Source organism: Vidua macroura, chromosome 3 (assembly GCF_024509145.1).
Source record: "Vidua macroura isolate BioBank_ID:100142 chromosome 3, ASM2450914v1, whole genome shotgun sequence".
In the NCBI taxonomy this organism is placed as follows: Eukaryota; Metazoa; Chordata; class Aves; order Passeriformes; family Viduidae; genus Vidua; species Vidua macroura.
Genome location: NC_071573.1, coordinates 86,085,646 through 86,104,674, shown reverse-complemented (window position 1 = coordinate 86,104,674; position 19,029 = coordinate 86,085,646). Strand labels below are relative to the sequence as shown.

General features: G+C 38.8%; 1 protein-coding gene across 1 annotated transcript in view; it reads right to left on the bottom strand.

Moving 5' to 3' along the window:
* Positions 1-371: 371 nt before the first annotated feature.
* The window catches only part of COL9A1 (collagen type IX alpha 1 chain), a 61,383-nt gene continuing 42,725 nt past the window's right edge, over positions 372-19,029 (bottom strand). The window contains exons 29-38 of the mRNA XM_053973218.1: positions 16,165-16,218; positions 15,340-15,411; positions 11,303-11,338; positions 11,168-11,212; positions 9,403-9,435; positions 6,588-6,734; positions 5,339-5,393; positions 4,213-4,401; positions 2,104-2,181; positions 372-934 (exon numbers count right to left, since the gene is read on the bottom strand). Of these exons, the coding sequence (XP_053829193.1) occupies positions 750-934; positions 2,104-2,181; positions 4,213-4,401; positions 5,339-5,393; positions 6,588-6,734; positions 9,403-9,435; positions 11,168-11,212; positions 11,303-11,338; positions 15,340-15,411; positions 16,165-16,218 (894 nt within the window). The 3' untranslated portion in view covers positions 372-749. The remainder of the gene's footprint in view (positions 935-2,103; positions 2,182-4,212; positions 4,402-5,338; positions 5,394-6,587; positions 6,735-9,402; positions 9,436-11,167; positions 11,213-11,302; positions 11,339-15,339; positions 15,412-16,164; positions 16,219-19,029) is intronic.

Genomic DNA, 19,029 nt, shown 5'->3' with positions numbered 1-19,029 from the left:
TTTCTAGGACTTAAAATCCTGTTGACAGTGGCTACTGGCCTTTTATTTTAATGTCACATATAACAAGGCAAGCTGCAATGGGGCTTCATATGGAATTACAAATGCAACACAAATTGGAGTAAAAAAATTAAGAGGTTGTTCCACATGGGTTATTTATGGCAACCCTGTGATTGTGCCTTTACAGATATTGGTAGCATAAACAGTGCTGGGGTGGCGGGTTTTCATAAGAAACTCCCACCTGGGTGTCTGTGATTGAATTGCTGAAGGAAATTTAGTATATTCTGGGCAAAACACACATGAAGTGACTGCATGAAGAGTATGTGCTGGAATGTATTTTATAAGAATGAAAGAATAGATACAGCTGCAGTAAATAAAACAATTCTTTTTTTATTTGATGGCTGAAGACATTATTTCACTGTACATCATAGATAGGAATTAAGTAGGGGAGGAGGAAAAATCACAGAAACTCTTTATTAAACAAGATCAAAAATAAAAACAGACAAGTACCTTTTATTTCCCCCCAAAAGGAGAAGGCAGAAGGCAGCACCTGTGTATTTCTGTAAGCACCATTGTTCCAGCTTGTGTTGCTAAGAACTCCTTTTGGAAGAATGTACAACCCCTGTGTTAAAAATTCCTTACTGAAACCTTGGTCGAAAGGTTTGTCCGTGTCTGCATTTCTCCTTTGTTCGTGATTTTGTCCTCAGCTGTCTGTGCAGGATGTAAATTGATGCTGACACACGTTTGCACTCTCAGGGCCCTTTCATGTTCTTCCCTGCTCTCTGTCCCGCCTGCATCCTGCAGGACGCTGGCTCGCAGTACCCAGGGGGGCCAGGAGGGCCAGGGGGACCAGGGACCCCAGGCTGCCCGGCCACTCCAGGGGGACCTCGGTCACCGTCACGGCCCTCCCTGCCGTAGCTGGCTTTGCCTGGTTCACCTGGAAAAGTGGATGCAGGGCTAAACATTGGCAGCATAGGACTTGCATAGCATAATTAGCACCCTGTCCTTAAAAGCTGTATGAAGAGGGTTTTTTCACTGCTCTCGGGGGATTCCCAAGAGGGGTGCCAACTTACAGGGACAGTTTTCCTCTACCTGACACCCAATCTGCAATTACACAGCTACAGCAATGAAATTTCAGTCCCAGTGCTCTCCAGGTATACAGTGCAGGTCTGCAGCTGTACAAAGCTCTGCAGGTTACACTGCTCAGCCAACCCTGCTGCCAGTACCTAGGGCAGGGTAGATGCTACTTGCTACCACAGAATTTCATTAGCTCTCTGGAAAAAGAAATACCTTTTTTTTTTTTCCCACTCAGATGGTGGGGGAAATAGATGTAAAGATTGGAACTGCTGAGCACTAAAGTAGTTTTTATTTCTAAATCTTCAATGAAGAAAGGAAAAAGAGTGATTTCAGGAAGCCTTTTCCAGTGATTTCTACAGAAAACACCTCTGAGTTACACAGACATCTTTGGGATCTGTAAATACTAAACTATTATTTTCCTTTTTCACAAGAGAACAAATATGAGTAGTTTGTCTTGCTAGATAAACACAGACACGTACTGTAGAAATACTGATGGAAATAACACGTTTATGTTCATTCGCTGGCCACTAGAGGCCAGCTGTGCTTCATCCATCAGCAGCAATCTCTCCTGGAGCCATGTTCTATAACACTGCAATTAATTACCACAGAAATAAAATAATATCCTAAAGTATGAATGGAGATTTTGAAGACTGCTGTGCCTGCCAGTGAGATAATCTGGAGGTTATGGCCTTTTTTGTTTAATTTTTATATATAATTATATGTGCACATAATATATATAAAAGATATATTAAAAGAGGCCACTTTAATTCATGTGTGTGTAACTGCCTCCTTTTTTAATGATTTCTTTACATTCTTCTAATCTTTCTACACTAAGATAAATGAGGAGGTGGCTTTTTGCTTTTTAGTTTTCAAGTCTGATTTCTGACTGAATCAGCATCTATGAAGTAAAAATTACAAAGCACTTTAATTATGGAGTTTATTGCTTAATGGACTCCTTTTATATTTTCAAGGCAACTTTAAGTAAATTTTTAGTATATATCTTCTTTACCCTGACCCTTTTCTATTTACCTGGAAGACCTCTTGGTCCAGGATAACCTTTCAGTCCTCTGCCTGGAAATCCTCTTTCTCCTCTTTCTCCTGGTTCACCTAAAGCAAATTCATGAAACATTAGTTACAGTCTGCCTGGAGTATCATTTTTAGTAAATTCCCTTTCACAAGTGAACAGTTAATAAACAGAGAATTCAGCTGGTTGTATATATTCTTAGCATCTTTCAACGATGTCCTGACACATATCTGTGTAAAATGTTTAGGATTTGATTGGGTTTTTTTTACCCATTTGAGTCGCACTCAGAAGCAGGTTGAGGGGAAAGAAACCACCTACAGCTGAACAGTAAGTACCACATGAAATATGTCACAGCCCATACAACAGGAATAGGACCAAGGTCACAGGATTTCAGGATATTTGGGATTCAGACTGAGGCTACTGGCTTCTGCAAAACTCTACAAGCTCAGTTAAGAAGTAAAAATTCTCAAGTGTTGGTCCTCAAGAAAAAAGGTGGCTACACAGATGACAGTATTCTGTTGATATTCACATAAGGCTAAGATTTACCTTCACAAATTTTTTTTTTTTTCTCATATAATAATGTCATGGAGACTTTCCTTCAGTACACACCCAGAGTTTCTTCAAGCCCATATCTTGCTCCAAATCTGAATCGTCTTAGTAAGAGGAAGGGTTTTTTGTGGCTTAGGTTGTAAAGTTCAAATTCTGTTCACTGTTATCTATGAATCTATCTGAACAGGAACTCAGAGTGAAACACTGAGAGTTTTCAGGTTGGCTGCCATGTACCATTATTATAGCTCTTACACATGAGAGCATTCACCACTTCCCTTGTATCTGTAATGGTATTGCAAGGTTTACTCTAAGGTAACTCAGAATTTGATGACAGCTATGATAGCTTTTTGTTAGTTATGATAAGGATTTTGCTTGGTTTTGGAGAGGGGAGAGGTTAATGCTCTGTTTATTATTTTTTTTTTTAATGTTAACACAGTGTAGCCTGCTGTGTGTTGAATCAAATTTTGGATATCCCATACATCACGTTTGTATTTCTCTTTTTTTTTCTTTTGCAGATGACATTACATTGAATTAAAACAGCAACAAAGCTCCAGCAATGATGCTGTTAAGTTTTGCTTTGTTTGTATCCTGTTCCTTCTCTCAAAGATTGTCCAAATTTCACTTTCAAATAAATCTTGAATCAAAAGTAAACACCCTACTCCAGCAACACACCAGCTTTTCGCAGAAAGACAATTTTTAAATAAGTCCTTATTTTTGGAAAACAAATCAAAACCACTGCTGAATAGAAACTAATACATAAATGGTCGTCATAAGACTTTGCAGAAAATTCTACCTTGTGATTCTTTGGAGGAGAATAGAACCTCTCAGTGATGAGCAGCAGAGATTTGCTTAGATCAAAGATTTTGTGTAAAATGTAAGTCAATTTTATTATGGATTTGTCCTTTCCAAAGAATCAATAGACTCTGGCACCTGGTGAAATTATGTTAAATGGCTCAAGTATTATATGCAAATAAAAAGGTAAATCATTATCAGTCCTTTGTAATGTGATAAACTGGGTGTGCTTAGAAAAGTAGACTAGATTTTAGTGAAGTAATCTGACTGCTTACATCAGCTCTTGGGGCCATGAATCTTGCAAAAGTCAGGTCAACAGCCAGGCTGAATGGAGCACAGAGAGCCACTGCTGGAATCACATGTGGTTGTCATCAAATGACTTCTACAATGTGAGAAAGGACAGGCATCTGCCCTGAACTAGAAGGAAGCAGCTGAGTCAGAGTCCTAATATTGATTCTCACTCTCATTGACTTTTGAGGTTTTGTGGGTTTTTATGTGCTAAAAAGCAGATTTCTAAACAAGTCTTGCTGAAGGCAGGCCAATGAGCCCTTTAATCACTGTGGTAACTGACGCAACAGTTACAGCAAACAGTTTACATTCCTAACTCAGGATCCGTTTTGGAGTTCACATGTGTACAGCGTACATCTACAACCTATAGACCAAGGAAGGGGGCAACAACAGCAGCAAGACCAAAACAAACAAAACCCAAACAAACCCCGAAAAACCAAAACTGAGGCAGTCACCAGGTGAAAGCCAGCTAGCGAACTTCTTACCTTTAGGACCTTTACGACCAATCTCACCAGGGGGACCTTTAAGGCCAGGCAGGCCACGGGGGCCAAGCTGTCCTGGAAAACCATTTTCACCAGCTGGTCCTGGAGCACCTGGTGGCCCTGGTCGGCCAGGAAGACCTGGAGCACCAAATTCTGGCCTCCTAAGGCTGGCTGCCAGCTGAGCTAATTGTTCTGCAAGGAGCAGGAGGAGAGAGTTATGGAGTAAGTGAACATGAACAAGGATTCCCATGATCACTGAAGAAGAATGTACGTTCACTGCTACAGGAACTGACAAATTACACTACAGCCCCTTCCTTTATTACACTGCTATTTACAACATTTATTACAGTTAAGGTATTATAATAGAAGATATTTATCCTATTTATAGAGGTTTTTTTTAATACCCTGTTGAGCATTATCAAGAACAGCAACAACTACTGAAAATTTTTAAAACATGAGAAGCAATTTCATTCTGTAAACTCTTAACATTACAGAGGCATAATAACCTAAAAGACATCTTCAATAGCAAGTAGTGAAAAATTTCTTTTATGTTTACAGGACAGCATACATGTCTCAACTCAGTAAATTCCATGCACCCAACCATATTAGAAAAGCTTCCGATTTCTCTGTGTGTCAAGAACTCAGCAAATTAGGGTTAATTTGGAGTATCTCTATATTGCTTTAATTTTAAGGTAGGTTATCTCCAGAAACATCTCTCTGCATTCCTCTTCTTTTCACCTATTTTGCACTGTTTACTGAACTCTTACAGTAAATACAAAAGGCTAAAAAGCTTTCAGTGAAGCTTGTATTTTTATGCATGTAAACACAGCAAGTGATTTGAATACAAAAGTTTTGTATTTCACACAACTGCTCTGGTCTATGGCCTGCTTACCACAGCAGTAGTATGGAATCAACAGACAGTTCAATGAGGCTACAAAATATATACAAATAAGGGACTTCCTCATGCTGTGTCCACATTCACACGTGGAAGGATTTTCCACCAGATCCCCTGCTGAGGCCATGCAATTTGTTCTGGGTAAGCATGGGGAAAATCTTAGTTGCCTCTACAGAAACAGATGATTCCAATTTAAATGCACAAGAAACATCAAATACTTTTTAGCCTATTTACCTTGCATGACTCTCATGCAAACCTGCTTAATGTGCTGATCACTTGGTTCTTTTCCCTAGGATTCAAAACACGAGGGTTTTAATAAAACAGTTGATGTCACACTTACATTTCATGGGTGTTCCTGATTCAAAAAATTCTGTCAATAAACAGTTGTCACAGTTTAATCCTAGCTGGCAAAACACCACACAGCTGCTCACACCCACAGCCCACACCCATGGAACAGGGAAAGAAAAAGTTTAATAAATCAACAGTAAGAAGATGCAGAGGAAGGGGCAGGAAAAAGGGGAAAAGGAAGAAGAAGAAGAAAATAAAATACAAAAAAGACAATGATATTGCAAGTGGTACAAATGAAAGCAATTGCTCGCCACTCCCAGAAGTTTTCCCTGGTTACATGGCTGAGTGTGATCCCATATGGTATGGGATATCACCTTGGTCAATTATAGTCAGCTCTCCCAGCTGTGCCCTCTCCCAGTTTTTTGTGCACCTCCAACCTACTCACTGATGGCACAGTGTAAGGAGCAGGAGAGGCTGTGATTCTATGCAGTGTTCATGAGTAACTGAAACATCACAGAATGGCTGGGTTGAAAGGGACCTTTGAAACCATCTAATTCCAACCCCCTTCTCAGGGCCCCTTTTAACCTGGCCTTGAACTCTTCCAGGGATGGAGCCTCCACAACTTCTCTGGGTGGCCTATTAGGACCTCCCCATTCTTGCAGTGAAGAATTTCTTCCTAGTATCTAATCTAAAACTATGCTCTTTCGCTTTGAAACCATTACCCTTTTCCCTGCCCCCATCAGCATGCTACAAAGATTATTTTCAGCACAAATCCAAAATATAACCCCATACAAGCCACTATGAAGAAATTTAACTGTATCCCAACCAAAAACAATCCATGAGTCACTAAGAGGTGTTCCAGCTCCTGCAAGTGCAACTATTCCAGATGATGTCAACTTAACTAGCAAGGTAAAGTCTGAGTGATGCTCCTTTGTATCAAACACAGTTTGGTTTCATGCACCCTACAGGGGTAGGGTGGGCATAAGAAAACAGAGCTGAACTGAAAGCTGGGGCCCCAAGGATGTGCCTGTACAGCCCAGGATTGCTCTGGTGTACACCTGTGTCTGATGAGAGACACACTGTACTTCAGACTGCTGTGGCACTTCAGTTTGGCACATGCACATGGAAAACCAGGAGTGGTGTGAGTGAGAGATAAAGGTTCAAAAGATACCAATTTCATGAAAACATTACTTACAGCTGGACCTTCGCTGCCAGGCAGGCCTGGGGCACCCTGCTCACCCTGCAAGCCTCGTGGTCCAGGTGAGCCACGTGGCCCTTCCATGCCAGGCAGTCCCCGACTTCCCTCAGGCCCGCGGGAACCGGGGTCTCCAGGATTACCAACCTGACAGAGAAAGAGAGGAATTTCAATAGACTGCTGTACTAGTGATATAGTCATTCTGACATCAAAATGGTGACAGGAGCTATTCACAAATGCAAAGAAATGACTGCTGAAATGAAGAGGTTCAATAGAATTTTTTTTTTTTTAATAAGCATCTGGAGTCAGTAGTTGCATGATTTTTAAGAGGTCTGTGCTCTTACAGGGGAGAAATGGAAAAATAAGCTATTCCATAAAAATAGGTAAATCAGATAGCGACATAGGTAAATCAAATAATGACATGCCTCAAGATGGCTCTCTGCCCTCATGTATGCCAACATTTCTAGACATTAAGTGCTGCTTAAGGTATGAAAATCCCAGCTCCCTTCTTGCTCCAAATGCCTTTCATGTCTTTCTCTAGAGAGTACCATGGTGTGAGCCTCTACTGTGTAGCCCCAGGCTGTTTGGGAACCCACATTTTTGCTTTGTTTACTCTGCCAGAGCCAGAGCTAGTTCTAGGGCCTACACTGGAGTTTGCTGGCAGAGGAGAAGGAACATCCTCACAGCAACTGACATTGACAAACTGCCTGAACAGATGGAATGCCATTTTATTTCACTCAGGGAAGGGGTAGAAAGCTATCCCTGACCCTGGGGAATGAAATTATTGATGTGACTATGTCGATGTGTCCACTTAAGTACACTGAGTAAACAAAGCTATAGCTTCTGCTCCAGTAATTTAACTAAGAGTTATTAAATATCACGCAAAGGGAGACCTATTCCAGCAGGCACCTCTGAATTATTGTGTTGGGTTTGAGCGGCAATGTTCTGGTAGCAGGGAGTCAACAGGAGTGGCTTCTCTAAGAAGCTGCCAAAAACTTCCCCCATGTCCAGCAGAGCCAACACGAGCCAGCTCTGAGACAGACCTACTGGCCAATGCCAAGCCAATTAGTCATGTTAATGAAGCCTCTGGGATAACATATTTAAGGAGGAAAAAATTATTGCCCAGAAATAATTGCAGCCAGAGAAGAGCAGGGTGAGAATATGTGACATGAACAGCTCTGAAGACACTGAGGTCAGTGCAGAAGGAGGGGAAGATGTGCTTCCCTTTTGTTTTACTTCTCATTATCCTACTCTGGCTCTGATTGGTAATAAATCAGTTAATTTCCCCAAGTCTGTTTTGGCCATGACTGTAACAGGTGAGGGATCTCTCCTTGGCCCCTTCTCTGGGCCCATGAGCTTTTTGTTGTATTTTCCTTGGCCAGTTGAGGAATGAAGTGGCAGTATGGCTTTGGTGTATACCTGATGTCCAGTCAAGGTCAAGCCACCATAGCTGCTTTCAATACAAGTTAATTTATTCCTAATAACCAATAGTAGTAATAACAAAGAAAAATATGGTGCAAAAGAAGAAAAAAAAAATCCACCTAAAAACCCAAAATGAGCAGGGGAAAAAAAAATCCTACATACTCACGACTTCCCAAATCTACTGGGAAAAAAAAAAAAAAAAAAAAAGAGAGAGAGCAAGACCCTCTGAAAGAGATGCTAAAGAACAAATTACTCTGCTGTGGTATTAGTTAAATCCACAAGGTGGGACCATTTTGGTTCCAGCTGTGCTGCATCTCGGGCAGCTGATGGCTGTCCCTATCAGAACAAAACCCAAAGAACATCTTATGCTTCGACAGATATATTAAGGAGACTGAATAATTGCTTTTATGGACTACACAACTGGGAAGCCATCATTCCTTTCTTCTCCAGACTGGTGAGTTACCAGGTTCCCAGGCAGATTACTCATTCCTGTGAGGGTACTCACTGAGATGACAAGCACCCTAGGCTCTCATCAACACAAGAGGATTTGAAAAACTTAGGTGGATAAAATTATGGATTTCTCTTTTAATCTATCTCTTCCTCATGTCCTTCTTGTAGGATCTTCATCAGCAGTAAATACTTTTTCACTTGCATTTACTTAGCCCAAAAGTTACCCAGAACACTAATAACACAAGCACAGGATTTTTTGTTATGCTCAGTCTCAGCTCCCCATAGGGAGAGCTATTGGTATTTTAGTATCACAGCTCATACTTTCAGATACTGTAACAATCCAACTCTTCAGTAATCCTGAAATAAAAGAATGAATTCAGCTCTCCAGTTATTTTTTATGTGACATACAAGATCCCAGTCACCTTCCACATCAAAGTTATTTTGCAGTAAAAATAAAACAATACATTTTGCAGTAAAATAAAACAAAAAAAAATATAAGATAAAAAACACAATAAAAATAAAACAAAGGAAGCTGGGCTATAAATACTTTTAGTGTCACAGCCATCACAATCCTGCTGCCAGCTTTTTAACAATGGCATGCAGCCACTGCACTGAGCTTCCTTTCTATCCAACACCTACTGTACAAAGGGTGCGTTCATTTTCTTGAAAAAAAAACTTTGTTGGCCAGAAAACTTCTGCTGAATGATGCTTCTCTTTTATGGAGTTAGAATCCAGGAAACTAATTCCTTTTCAAAGCTAATTCATTTTAATATTAAGTGTATTCAAAATTTAAACAGAAGAAAAGCTGCTAAAACTCATTCCATTTAACTGTGATAAAGAGGTCAGCTTGTTATTTGCATTTTTCTTTCCTTAAATCAGAAAACCATCTATATGATCTACTAGATCTCTATATTTCTGTAACAATGCTATTCATTATACTTACAGCTCCCTTTGCTCCTGGTAATCCCATGTCACCCTAAAAAGAAGACAAACTATATTAGAAGATAGTCTCCTTACCACAGACATTACAAATGCAGTAAATGTGTCACAATGTTTTTTTCAATATAAAAAGAAATTTCATATATTTAGTTATTTATGCAAAATTTCCCCACAAACAATTACCATTCTTTTGAGAATAAAACCTTTATTATGAGTAGATTTCGTACAATTCCTTTCTCAAAAATCTTTTCTACAAGGTTCAGATAAGAAAGCATGTTTGTTATAACTGGTTTTGTATTGCTTCTCTTGGAATTAGACACATGGCTCTAACCTCTCAAACACAGCTACACCACAGGACAATCTTAGATAGAAGACTTCTTGGAAGCCTTTAGAAGAAGCATTTTTTTAACCAGGATTTTCTAGTTTCTACAAAGTGACAGAACTATGGATATTGGTGCTGTGTTAGTGCTGAAAAAACTGCAACAGAAACTACTTAAAGTTCTGTGAAGAAGCCAAACCCCTACAAGTTCCTATTTCCAGCACTCTTTCTCCTGGCTTCAACAATAGCAAAATCCCATGATCACCTGACTGAGAATAGCAATCCCACTATTCAGAAATTTTTACATTTTCCTCTCAACTTCAAAAAAAAAAAAAAAACTTTCAAAATCTTGTAATTACCTGTGAAATAGATTATCATAACAACACTGGAGAAACTTACAATAATTTCTGTAAACTCTACTTTCCCAGTTCCTAAATGACAGTGGTGAAATAACTGGTTTCCAGTCAAAGGCCTGTCTGTTAACAAATATGTCATAATTTAAATAGAAATAATTGCTATCCATTTAAAACCAGACTAGCTGGCAGCACACTTAAACAACCCATAATATTGCTTCCTGGGAATCTGTACAGTGATTGCAATGCTCAGTTACTGGACATCTATCCCACTAAGGCTTTCAAAATTGCAGCCTGTGGGAGAAATACACTCATTTCCAGTGTACAACCTGGCTACCATTCTTTGAATAGGGAGCAGTTTACTTCCCTTAGAAAGATCAGTTCTGGCTTTGCTGGATGAGGCCCCGTGGGAGCCACTGGACCAGTGAGTTTCTCTTCTGGCAGGTAAACAAATCCTCATTACGCAAGGGCACATGACCCAAGCATTACCCATGTCAATTCACAAAATGCCATACTCCCGGCAGCAGATAGATAGACAGACAGACAGACAGACAGACAGATAGATAGATGCAATATCATAGTGCCACAGCCTCTTCCCTTTCTTCTCTCGCTAACAGCCAGTTGCAAATCATATTTCCAAAGAGAAAGTCAATACAAAATATTTCCTTTAAGTGTGACTCATTAAGGATATTTATTAACTCTCTTCCTGTTTCACCTGAATTAAATTACTTGCTCATCCTCACTGCCTCAAACATCAAGAATTTATGTGCCTGTGTATAAATATTTTTATATCTAGACACTCTTCTATATATATGTATCTACATACAAACACAGACACATCCTTTTTTCTTCAAGTCAGTCTGTACTACACTGTACACCTAACAGAACCTGTATATTTCAGTGCTTTCCAAACAGCAGGACTAGAGTAATTAGGCAAATAGAACTGCTGTGCTTTGCAAGGGCCAGTTGGTATAAAACTGAAATGTGCCTTTCAACGATGAAAACATAATGCTTAAAGCACTCCAACAATACTTTATATTTTTAATTTACAGCAACAACATAATATTATATAAGGTAAAGGGAAAAAAGCGCCTTACTAAGTCACCCTTTTCTCCTCCATCTCCTTCTGCTCCAGGTGCACCCTATATCAAAGAAAGACATACTTCAGTCTTCAGATTTAGTCAACATTACGTAACATTTGGTACTGTGATTTTTTTTTTAATATGACTTACCTGTTCACCCTTAGGTCCTGGTTCACCCACCGAACCCTAAAAGGTTAAAGATTAAAACTTAAAAAAAAAAAAAAGTCTTCAGAATTTTAAAGTTCAGGTTCTAAAGCATGATAAATGTTATTTGATCCTAAATTTCACATTCATGCAAGAGACTTTTCAAGCTGTAAATGTTTAAGAATTACAATGAAAGCACTTAAATCTTTCTATGTAAGTTATGTGACAGAGTGAAGGCAAGTACTAGTATGGAACATATAATCCACTACCACACTGTACAGTACAGATTCTGACTGTCCAATGGTACATCTCCCCTTTACATGACAAATGCTCTGGCAGCTGTTACAGGTCTGCTCTGAGAATTGCTTAGAAGCTACAAGTAAATAAATCCAGTAAGTGTATCACTTTTTCTAGCACCATTATATATTCCATATTGCTATAGGCTGTACTAGCCCTGCTAATGTGGGAAAAGCAGAGAGACATCCACAATTAAGTCACAATCTTGTCCTGCGTACTGTTTAAATCTCAATGTCTTTTAGCAAACCTGTATCTAGAATTTTGATCATTGTAGTCAAAACTGAAGGGTTTGTATCTTAAAGTTAATACTCCCTTTTAAAAAGAAATTAGATCATGTTTCATCTTAGAATCCTCTAATAAAACATACCTGTGTGGACAGGCAGGAAACAGAGAAATAAATTAATGACCCAATTAATTTCAAACATATTTTTTTCCTAGAGCAAAACTGTTAAGTTTTTAGAATGGTATATCATTTAGGAAAATTTTTTATAGTTGTATTCTGTTAGAAAAGCAGTCACACCATCCTTTAATAGTCTTTCCAGTCTATGCATGTTCAAGGACAGGCATGCCAAACAAACTATAACTGTGCATGATAATCCTGTTTTTTGTAAAACAGACAGAGATGCAGCATTCTCTCCCATTTCAGAGATCCATTTAATTCACATAAGATATAGGCATACAGACTGGTGTAGCTTTTACAGCTTTTAGAGAATTTAATAAATTCTGACATGTTCTCATGTTCTTGAAGATGAAGAGCTAATACTAAATTATCCACAAAGCTAAGCAGTATAAATGACAAAACTATTTAACATTCTGACTTTGTCAAACAATACTAAAACTATTTTATCTGAAAGGTTCTCAACATTGTGCCTTGTTAATGTTTCCCAACTACACAAAAAAGATATTGGCTTCCAATCTAACGTTATTCTGGGTGTTCTTTTGCTTCCCTTACTCTTCTTTAGAGCAATAAAATTGCCAGTAGATAAAGCTGACATAGAAGAATATTGCTTTTGTGAGCCCGTCCTGCAATGTTTGCATAAGCAAATATAAAAATCACAACTGAAACTACTGGAATCAATACTAAATTGACTCCAAAAATTGCAATGGAGGCAATAAGATGTCAAACTATGAAAATACTCACTCTTCTTGACTGCCTGCCTATTTTTTTTGCAAAAATCCCTCTCAAATCATACTCAAGAACTCTTTGCAAAACTGCCTGACAGCATGATCCAAAACTGTACTGGGGGCTACTTTCACTACTTAGCAGCACAAAGGATCATGTTGCAGCGCCAAGGTCTGGCACTTAGCTTGGTGCTGTTTTAACTGAATAGAATAGACAGAACCTGTGTGTAGGAAACCAATCCAAAATACATGACTCAGAAACAGCCTAAGTGGTGAATGCTGGGGTTTTGCCATTATCTGTGTTGCATGGCCACAACCACACTGTCAGATGCACTGAAGCCTAAGCCATTGCTCTTATACTGCTTTGTACTGCTCTCTCTGCTAGCCTAGCTGTGCCTGATGCACACAGATCCTCGCCCAAACTAGTGGCAGTCTGCTTCAGGCTCCAAGGGAGGCAAAGACCTACGCTGTGACCTCCTTTTCCAGCCTGAAAACCCACCCAGGCACAGGGTGACACGGTGAGGATTGGTCCATGTAGGCTTCATTATTCATCATTCAATCATTATTATATCCATTGAATTTTGTCAGCTCTCACTTTTGCATATTACTTCAGTAAAAATAATTCTGGTGGTATCTTTGGTGGTGATTTATTCTTTAAGTGGTCATCACCTGAGTGTAGAGAAGATGCCAACAGATAGTACACAATATTTAACAGCTTTGGGATCAAGAATGACTACTGGTATATCAAATTAATTGATTCTACTGGCTTCTGGCTGCTATTTCCGTCAACTCTTACCATGCAGTTACAGCTACGTAACAGAACTTTATAGGATCCCTGTGTACAAAACCATGAAGTGTTGAAATCAGAAAGTGAAAAAAGGTTACTTCAGCCCACAACTTACTCATAGTAAGTTGGTTGACCCAAAGACTGGGGTTAACAGGCTATAGAGATGCTTATTTCCAACCTGACAAGATTGTTTTTTGTAAGACTGATGCAGCTGCAAAGCCTGAAGGGAAGGATAGAGTGGCACAATGCTCTCCAGGCTTGTGATTTGGAAGAGATACTGCAGGTCAGTGCTGCTGGCAAGGCTGCAGCAATGCTAAGCATGCCCCAGAAAATTCACTCCAACCTCTATGCAACTGCAAAATAGACTATGAATCAAGGATACAAGTGGAGAGCTAAAAAGCAATCATAGGATGAAATAATTCCTAGCATAGCACTTTGGACTTTAAGGTGTTTGCACAGAGCATTAAACTGACCTCAGGTTTTCAAAAAGTGTCCAGACATAAGTTACTGTCATCTGTTAGTTAGATACTCAGAAACCTCCTGGCTGTAGCCTGGATTTCTCTAGGTCTGTTTACAGCATTGACATTCTACTTTTTATCCTAGAGATCCAGACGGTTTATATGGCAAATGAGGAAAATCAAGCACCTTTGGAGGAAGGTTGTCAGCATTGCAACAAATGTTAGGTATTTTCCTTCTACCTTTGTTTCCTCAGTAACTTCAATCTCCCTCTGGAGAAGTCTAAAATATGAATCATTACCAATCTAATAAAAGAGACTGCTTTATGTCAATACTTACATTTGACTAGAATCATGTCCTGATCTCAGCATTAAAAGAAACCAAACAAACATGAAAAAAATACCTCAACAACATCAAAGACTTAGAAGATTGCTTTTAAGTACCTGAATAGTTTTGGTTTTTTTTTTTTTAAAGTTGCCAAAAACAACAGCAAGCCCTACCCAGAAACCCTATGATGTACACTGGGAGCATACCAAGGGCAGGATTGCTCTGTTCAGCTAAGACATTCTACAGCAGTTATACACATGTCTGGCTAACAGTCCAACAGTCCCCTGGTTGTCAGGAGGATGAAAGAGGCACTTCACAAGTGTAATTCATTTAATACTGATGTAGACATGCCTCAAGTAAGGAAGACACAGTAGAGAACTTAATATTTTTATATCAAGGATGTCAGAAGTTTGGCAAGTGAATTCCATCCTTTGCAGTCTCCTTTAGCCAAGAGAAGATAAGAAACATCTCTGGCTTTATGTACAGTCTTCACTAACAGATATTGAGCAAAGCAAGATATATTTTGCAGTTATTGGGCCCTAGGGCCCAATCTTTCCCTCTCAACAAAATACTTGAAGTACTTATATTCTGTATTTCTGCATGTATGCATTGTGTCTTAATAGTTGCATTAGCATGTGCATTTCCATAGTGGGTCCTAAGACATATGTAACAGGCATCACTACTACTGTAGGTGAGGGTTGAAGTTGCAAAGCTCTGTAGTGACCACAGACCCTGACTGACCATTTTATATCTGGCTGTGTCAATGATTAGCAGTACAATTTAAGTCTTTAAATGATTCAAATTTTAAAAACCAAATGAATATTTACACCAGTAATCTTATTTCACTCCCTTAAGTGGCACTGTCAAGACTTCTCCTGTACATATTTATGAGATACAAGTAGTTAATGGGCACAGAGAGCACCACTTTCAAGCACTTAAAGTATCTACATACAAAACAAGAAAACATACATTAATTAATGGAAAAACTGAAGACAGTGCTCAACTTGTTGTGTTTACTCCTGACACCAAACTGCATTATGAGTGCATTTCTTACCCGGTCACCTTTACCACCAGGTAGGCCTGGAGGACCAGGCAGTCCAGGAAGTCCAATACTCCCCTGGGGACCCTGTGAAAATAAGCCAAGGATGTAAACTTAGCCAATCTCGTTTAGAATTAACAACTAAGGGTCATACCCTGAAGCAGATAGGGCAGAACCTTATTCCCAGAACAGACTTAGCTTGATGAAAGAGGATTATCTGATGCAAATTGGGCTGATCCAAAGTACAGCACTTTAAACAGAATCTTAGTATGAATTTATTGCTGACAATCACAACAGAAATGACTTACAGGGTTTTCTACCCTCCAGTCCCTCAACGACAGACTGGTTCTCTTAAAAATCCTTCCCAAGATCCTGCACTCTGCGATTTGCACATTCCTCTGTAACAGTAGGCTCTTTCAGCCAAGACCTCCCCAGCTATGCTTCTGACTGATTCTGTGTAAATACTGCTGGAGCTCTGGTAAAAGGTGGCATTCATAATGTGCTCCATTCATTAGTTTCACGTAGCTGTTAGCAGAAAGCCAGTCTCTCACTGCTCCTGTTCCCAGGAGCCCACACAGGAGTGTGCCACTCAGCTTTGCATGTCATAGGATTTATGGGTTTATCAAGAAGAAGAAAAAGTCACACACATCTCCATGTAATTTAAAACAGCATTTTCTAATATTAGCACAGTCACAGAGGACTGAAAAAGAAACTGAACCACCACTCATTTCAATGTTATTTTTGGTTCCCTGCATAGATAAAAGGGTAAGTGTAGTTTAGATGATACTATAGCTCCTTGAAAGTAAACATGAGTACTGAATATAGAAATAAACTGCTTACCAACTTCCCTGGTAAACCTGGAGGACCTGCAGGACCTGTCTCCCCTCTGCCACCCTGGAAGCAAAAACAGAAGGACAATATTATTTCCTGGAATTCTTCTTGATCTGGGAATAAAGTATGATTTTTTTTTTTTCTTTAATATTAAGTGATTTACACTACTTAGCCATTGGGTTTAATTTAAACTTCTTTTTCATGGTGCAAAGATACCATATGCATTAAAACCAGTGAAACTTTCTGAGTAAACATTTTTAGTTGATAATGCCATATAACCTTTATCTGGCATTAAATGATTCAAGTAAATATTTTTTCTGAGTGATTAAGCAAAATGAAGTTCCCTTCATGGGATCACAGCTGAGAGTTACCTGTCACAATCAGTTCAGTATGACAACTCTGGCAAGCATGCTTAACTTTAGGCTTCTGCTCAGTTTCATCACCTGAGCTCTTATATGACAAACATATTTAAAGCACCTGATCCCCAATGCACAAATGTGAAAAGTGAATACAGAAGTAATGCTTAACAAACTCATCTTTATGTCTTCACTTCAGACATGTTTATCCATTCAGATCATCATATTCACATTAGTGTTTCAACTCCATTTCTTAATGCAGCCATTTGAATACATACTCTGGGTAAATCTGACATCAAGCCAAACTTACAAAGATTTTAAACAATTTTTGAGCTAAAGTACCTTTCTCAAAAGATTTTGTCTTTTATGATTAAACTTTGCAGAACAGCTCAGTAAGTTTTATAGCTTTACTCTCACATGTACAGACATATTCCTGGACAGCTAAATTCAAGCAATCTGCCAACACAAGCTTAGGTCTCACTTATGAAACTCTTCTTAAATTCACTTTGTGACTATGTAAGTGTTGCAATAAAAGAAAGATTCAACATTTAAGATCATAAAATGACAAGAATTTAACTTATTAGTTATTCAAGTTGATAAACTATTATATGATGACATGGCAATTTTAGATTAAAGCAGATTTTAGTATTCTAGTGCTGTGTGCAATGGATAATTTTAAATACAGGGAGGGTTTTCATAATAAGGACAATATTGTGAAATGCTGTGGCATACTAAATAAAAGGAGATGGCAGACATGTCCTTTTACACTAGGTCATAAATGCAATGACAACTTCTCACACAAGCTTAGGAAAGCTAATTCTACAATTCAAGAAATAATTTGGTACACTGGAGAGATCATAGAACCAAACATAAACAGACTTTTCAATTAATTTCCTTCAAAATATCCTATATTGTTAAAAATACCCATTACTTTCAAGCACTTTCCATAATTTCTAGAAGTTTTTCTATGTCAAAAAAAAAAAAAAAATCTCCTAACTCACCTTCATCCTACAACCCAGAAAATGCATTAAAATTTTATTTAATTACAAAATTCTGAACTACATCTATGACTTGGAATGCTGCTATATTTTTGATGCAGGAAAGATGAAGACTAAAATTATGATCAAATTAGAAACTTGTTTCTCATATCATTTTCATGAAACCCATAACAGTCATTCATGACCCATAAGAGTCATTGCTATACAGAGCTGAAACAAAAGCAGTATAATCTTCAGAGAGTTAAAATTTTATAATAAACCTCTTAAGCACATCAAAAGTTCTGCTGCTCACACACAGTTCAAGAAAAGACTTTCATTTTCTTTCAAATGTGGAAAAAAATCTTTTGTCAAATGCACAGCACAGGCACTTTGTCAAACACAATGCTTTTCTAAGGAGGCAAAGGAGGAGGTTAGTTTACAGAAGACCAGAATACCAATGCATAGTATTTCCTTGTAAACACTGACATTATGTCTGTAATGACAGATTATTTCAAACTATGGGCCACCACTGCAGGATCTGCAGTGGTGTTTTAGCAAGTAAGAGAGTAACTGGAACCCAAAGAATGAGGAATCCCATCCCTAGCATAACTAGAAAGACTGTAATGCTTCCTCCAAGTTATACCAGACTGAAGTGGCCTAGGATATGTTATACAGTAAGCTGCTTACTCATAGTTCTGAAGAAAAAAAAAAAGGCATCTTGAAATGTCCTCATGTAAATATTTAAAATGCAACATAAATCATGCCCTAGAAGCACCTACATTTTCCCCACAGCCTACAGGAGGGTTTCTGTAACAGCTGGTTCAGGTGTTGACATCTGTTCTTGGTCAGATGAAATGTTCCTCTGTGCTGGAAGTCACTACAGGCAGGAATTAGAGCAGAAGGCAGTTTGGCCTTGTCCTCAGCCTACCTTTCTTCTACAGCAGCCCTCTGTGTAACAGTGCATTGCTTCAGGCCACCCACAAACCAACAGGCATGCTGCACTGGTTTTAACAAAACCACTACCAGACTCTGTATGGTTTTATGCACTTTTGACACACTTCAGAATCCACACTTTTCCTAGAGGTGAAACGCTTACAGAGGGAAAGAACTCACTCTAGTTGGGAGTGAGCTGAGACAGACGGGCTTGCATCCATGCTAGTGAACATTCCATGCCTCTAGGAAAAGGCACATGCAAAAGGGTAAGTGTGAAATGGTAGCACAGCACTGCAATCTGAGCGCCACCAGGATGCAGCCCTTCCACAGCTCCTGTGCTAGACTGTGGTTACCACAAAATTTACCTTCCCTTTGTTTCGAGGCACAATGGCTGAACTGCTCAATTTGTTTAAAGATTTAATGTCTTTCTCACAGATCTCTTCTATTCAACCTTTTAATGTAACATACATAAGAAGATCTTACAGTGTTTGCAGCTGACCTTCCTTTAAGTTGTTTGGGATGGTCTTCATCCTCACTGAAATTTTGAAGACTTGATCCTTTTGTAGAATTCTCACAGTAACAGAATGCAATCTCATGCTAAGAGAGTT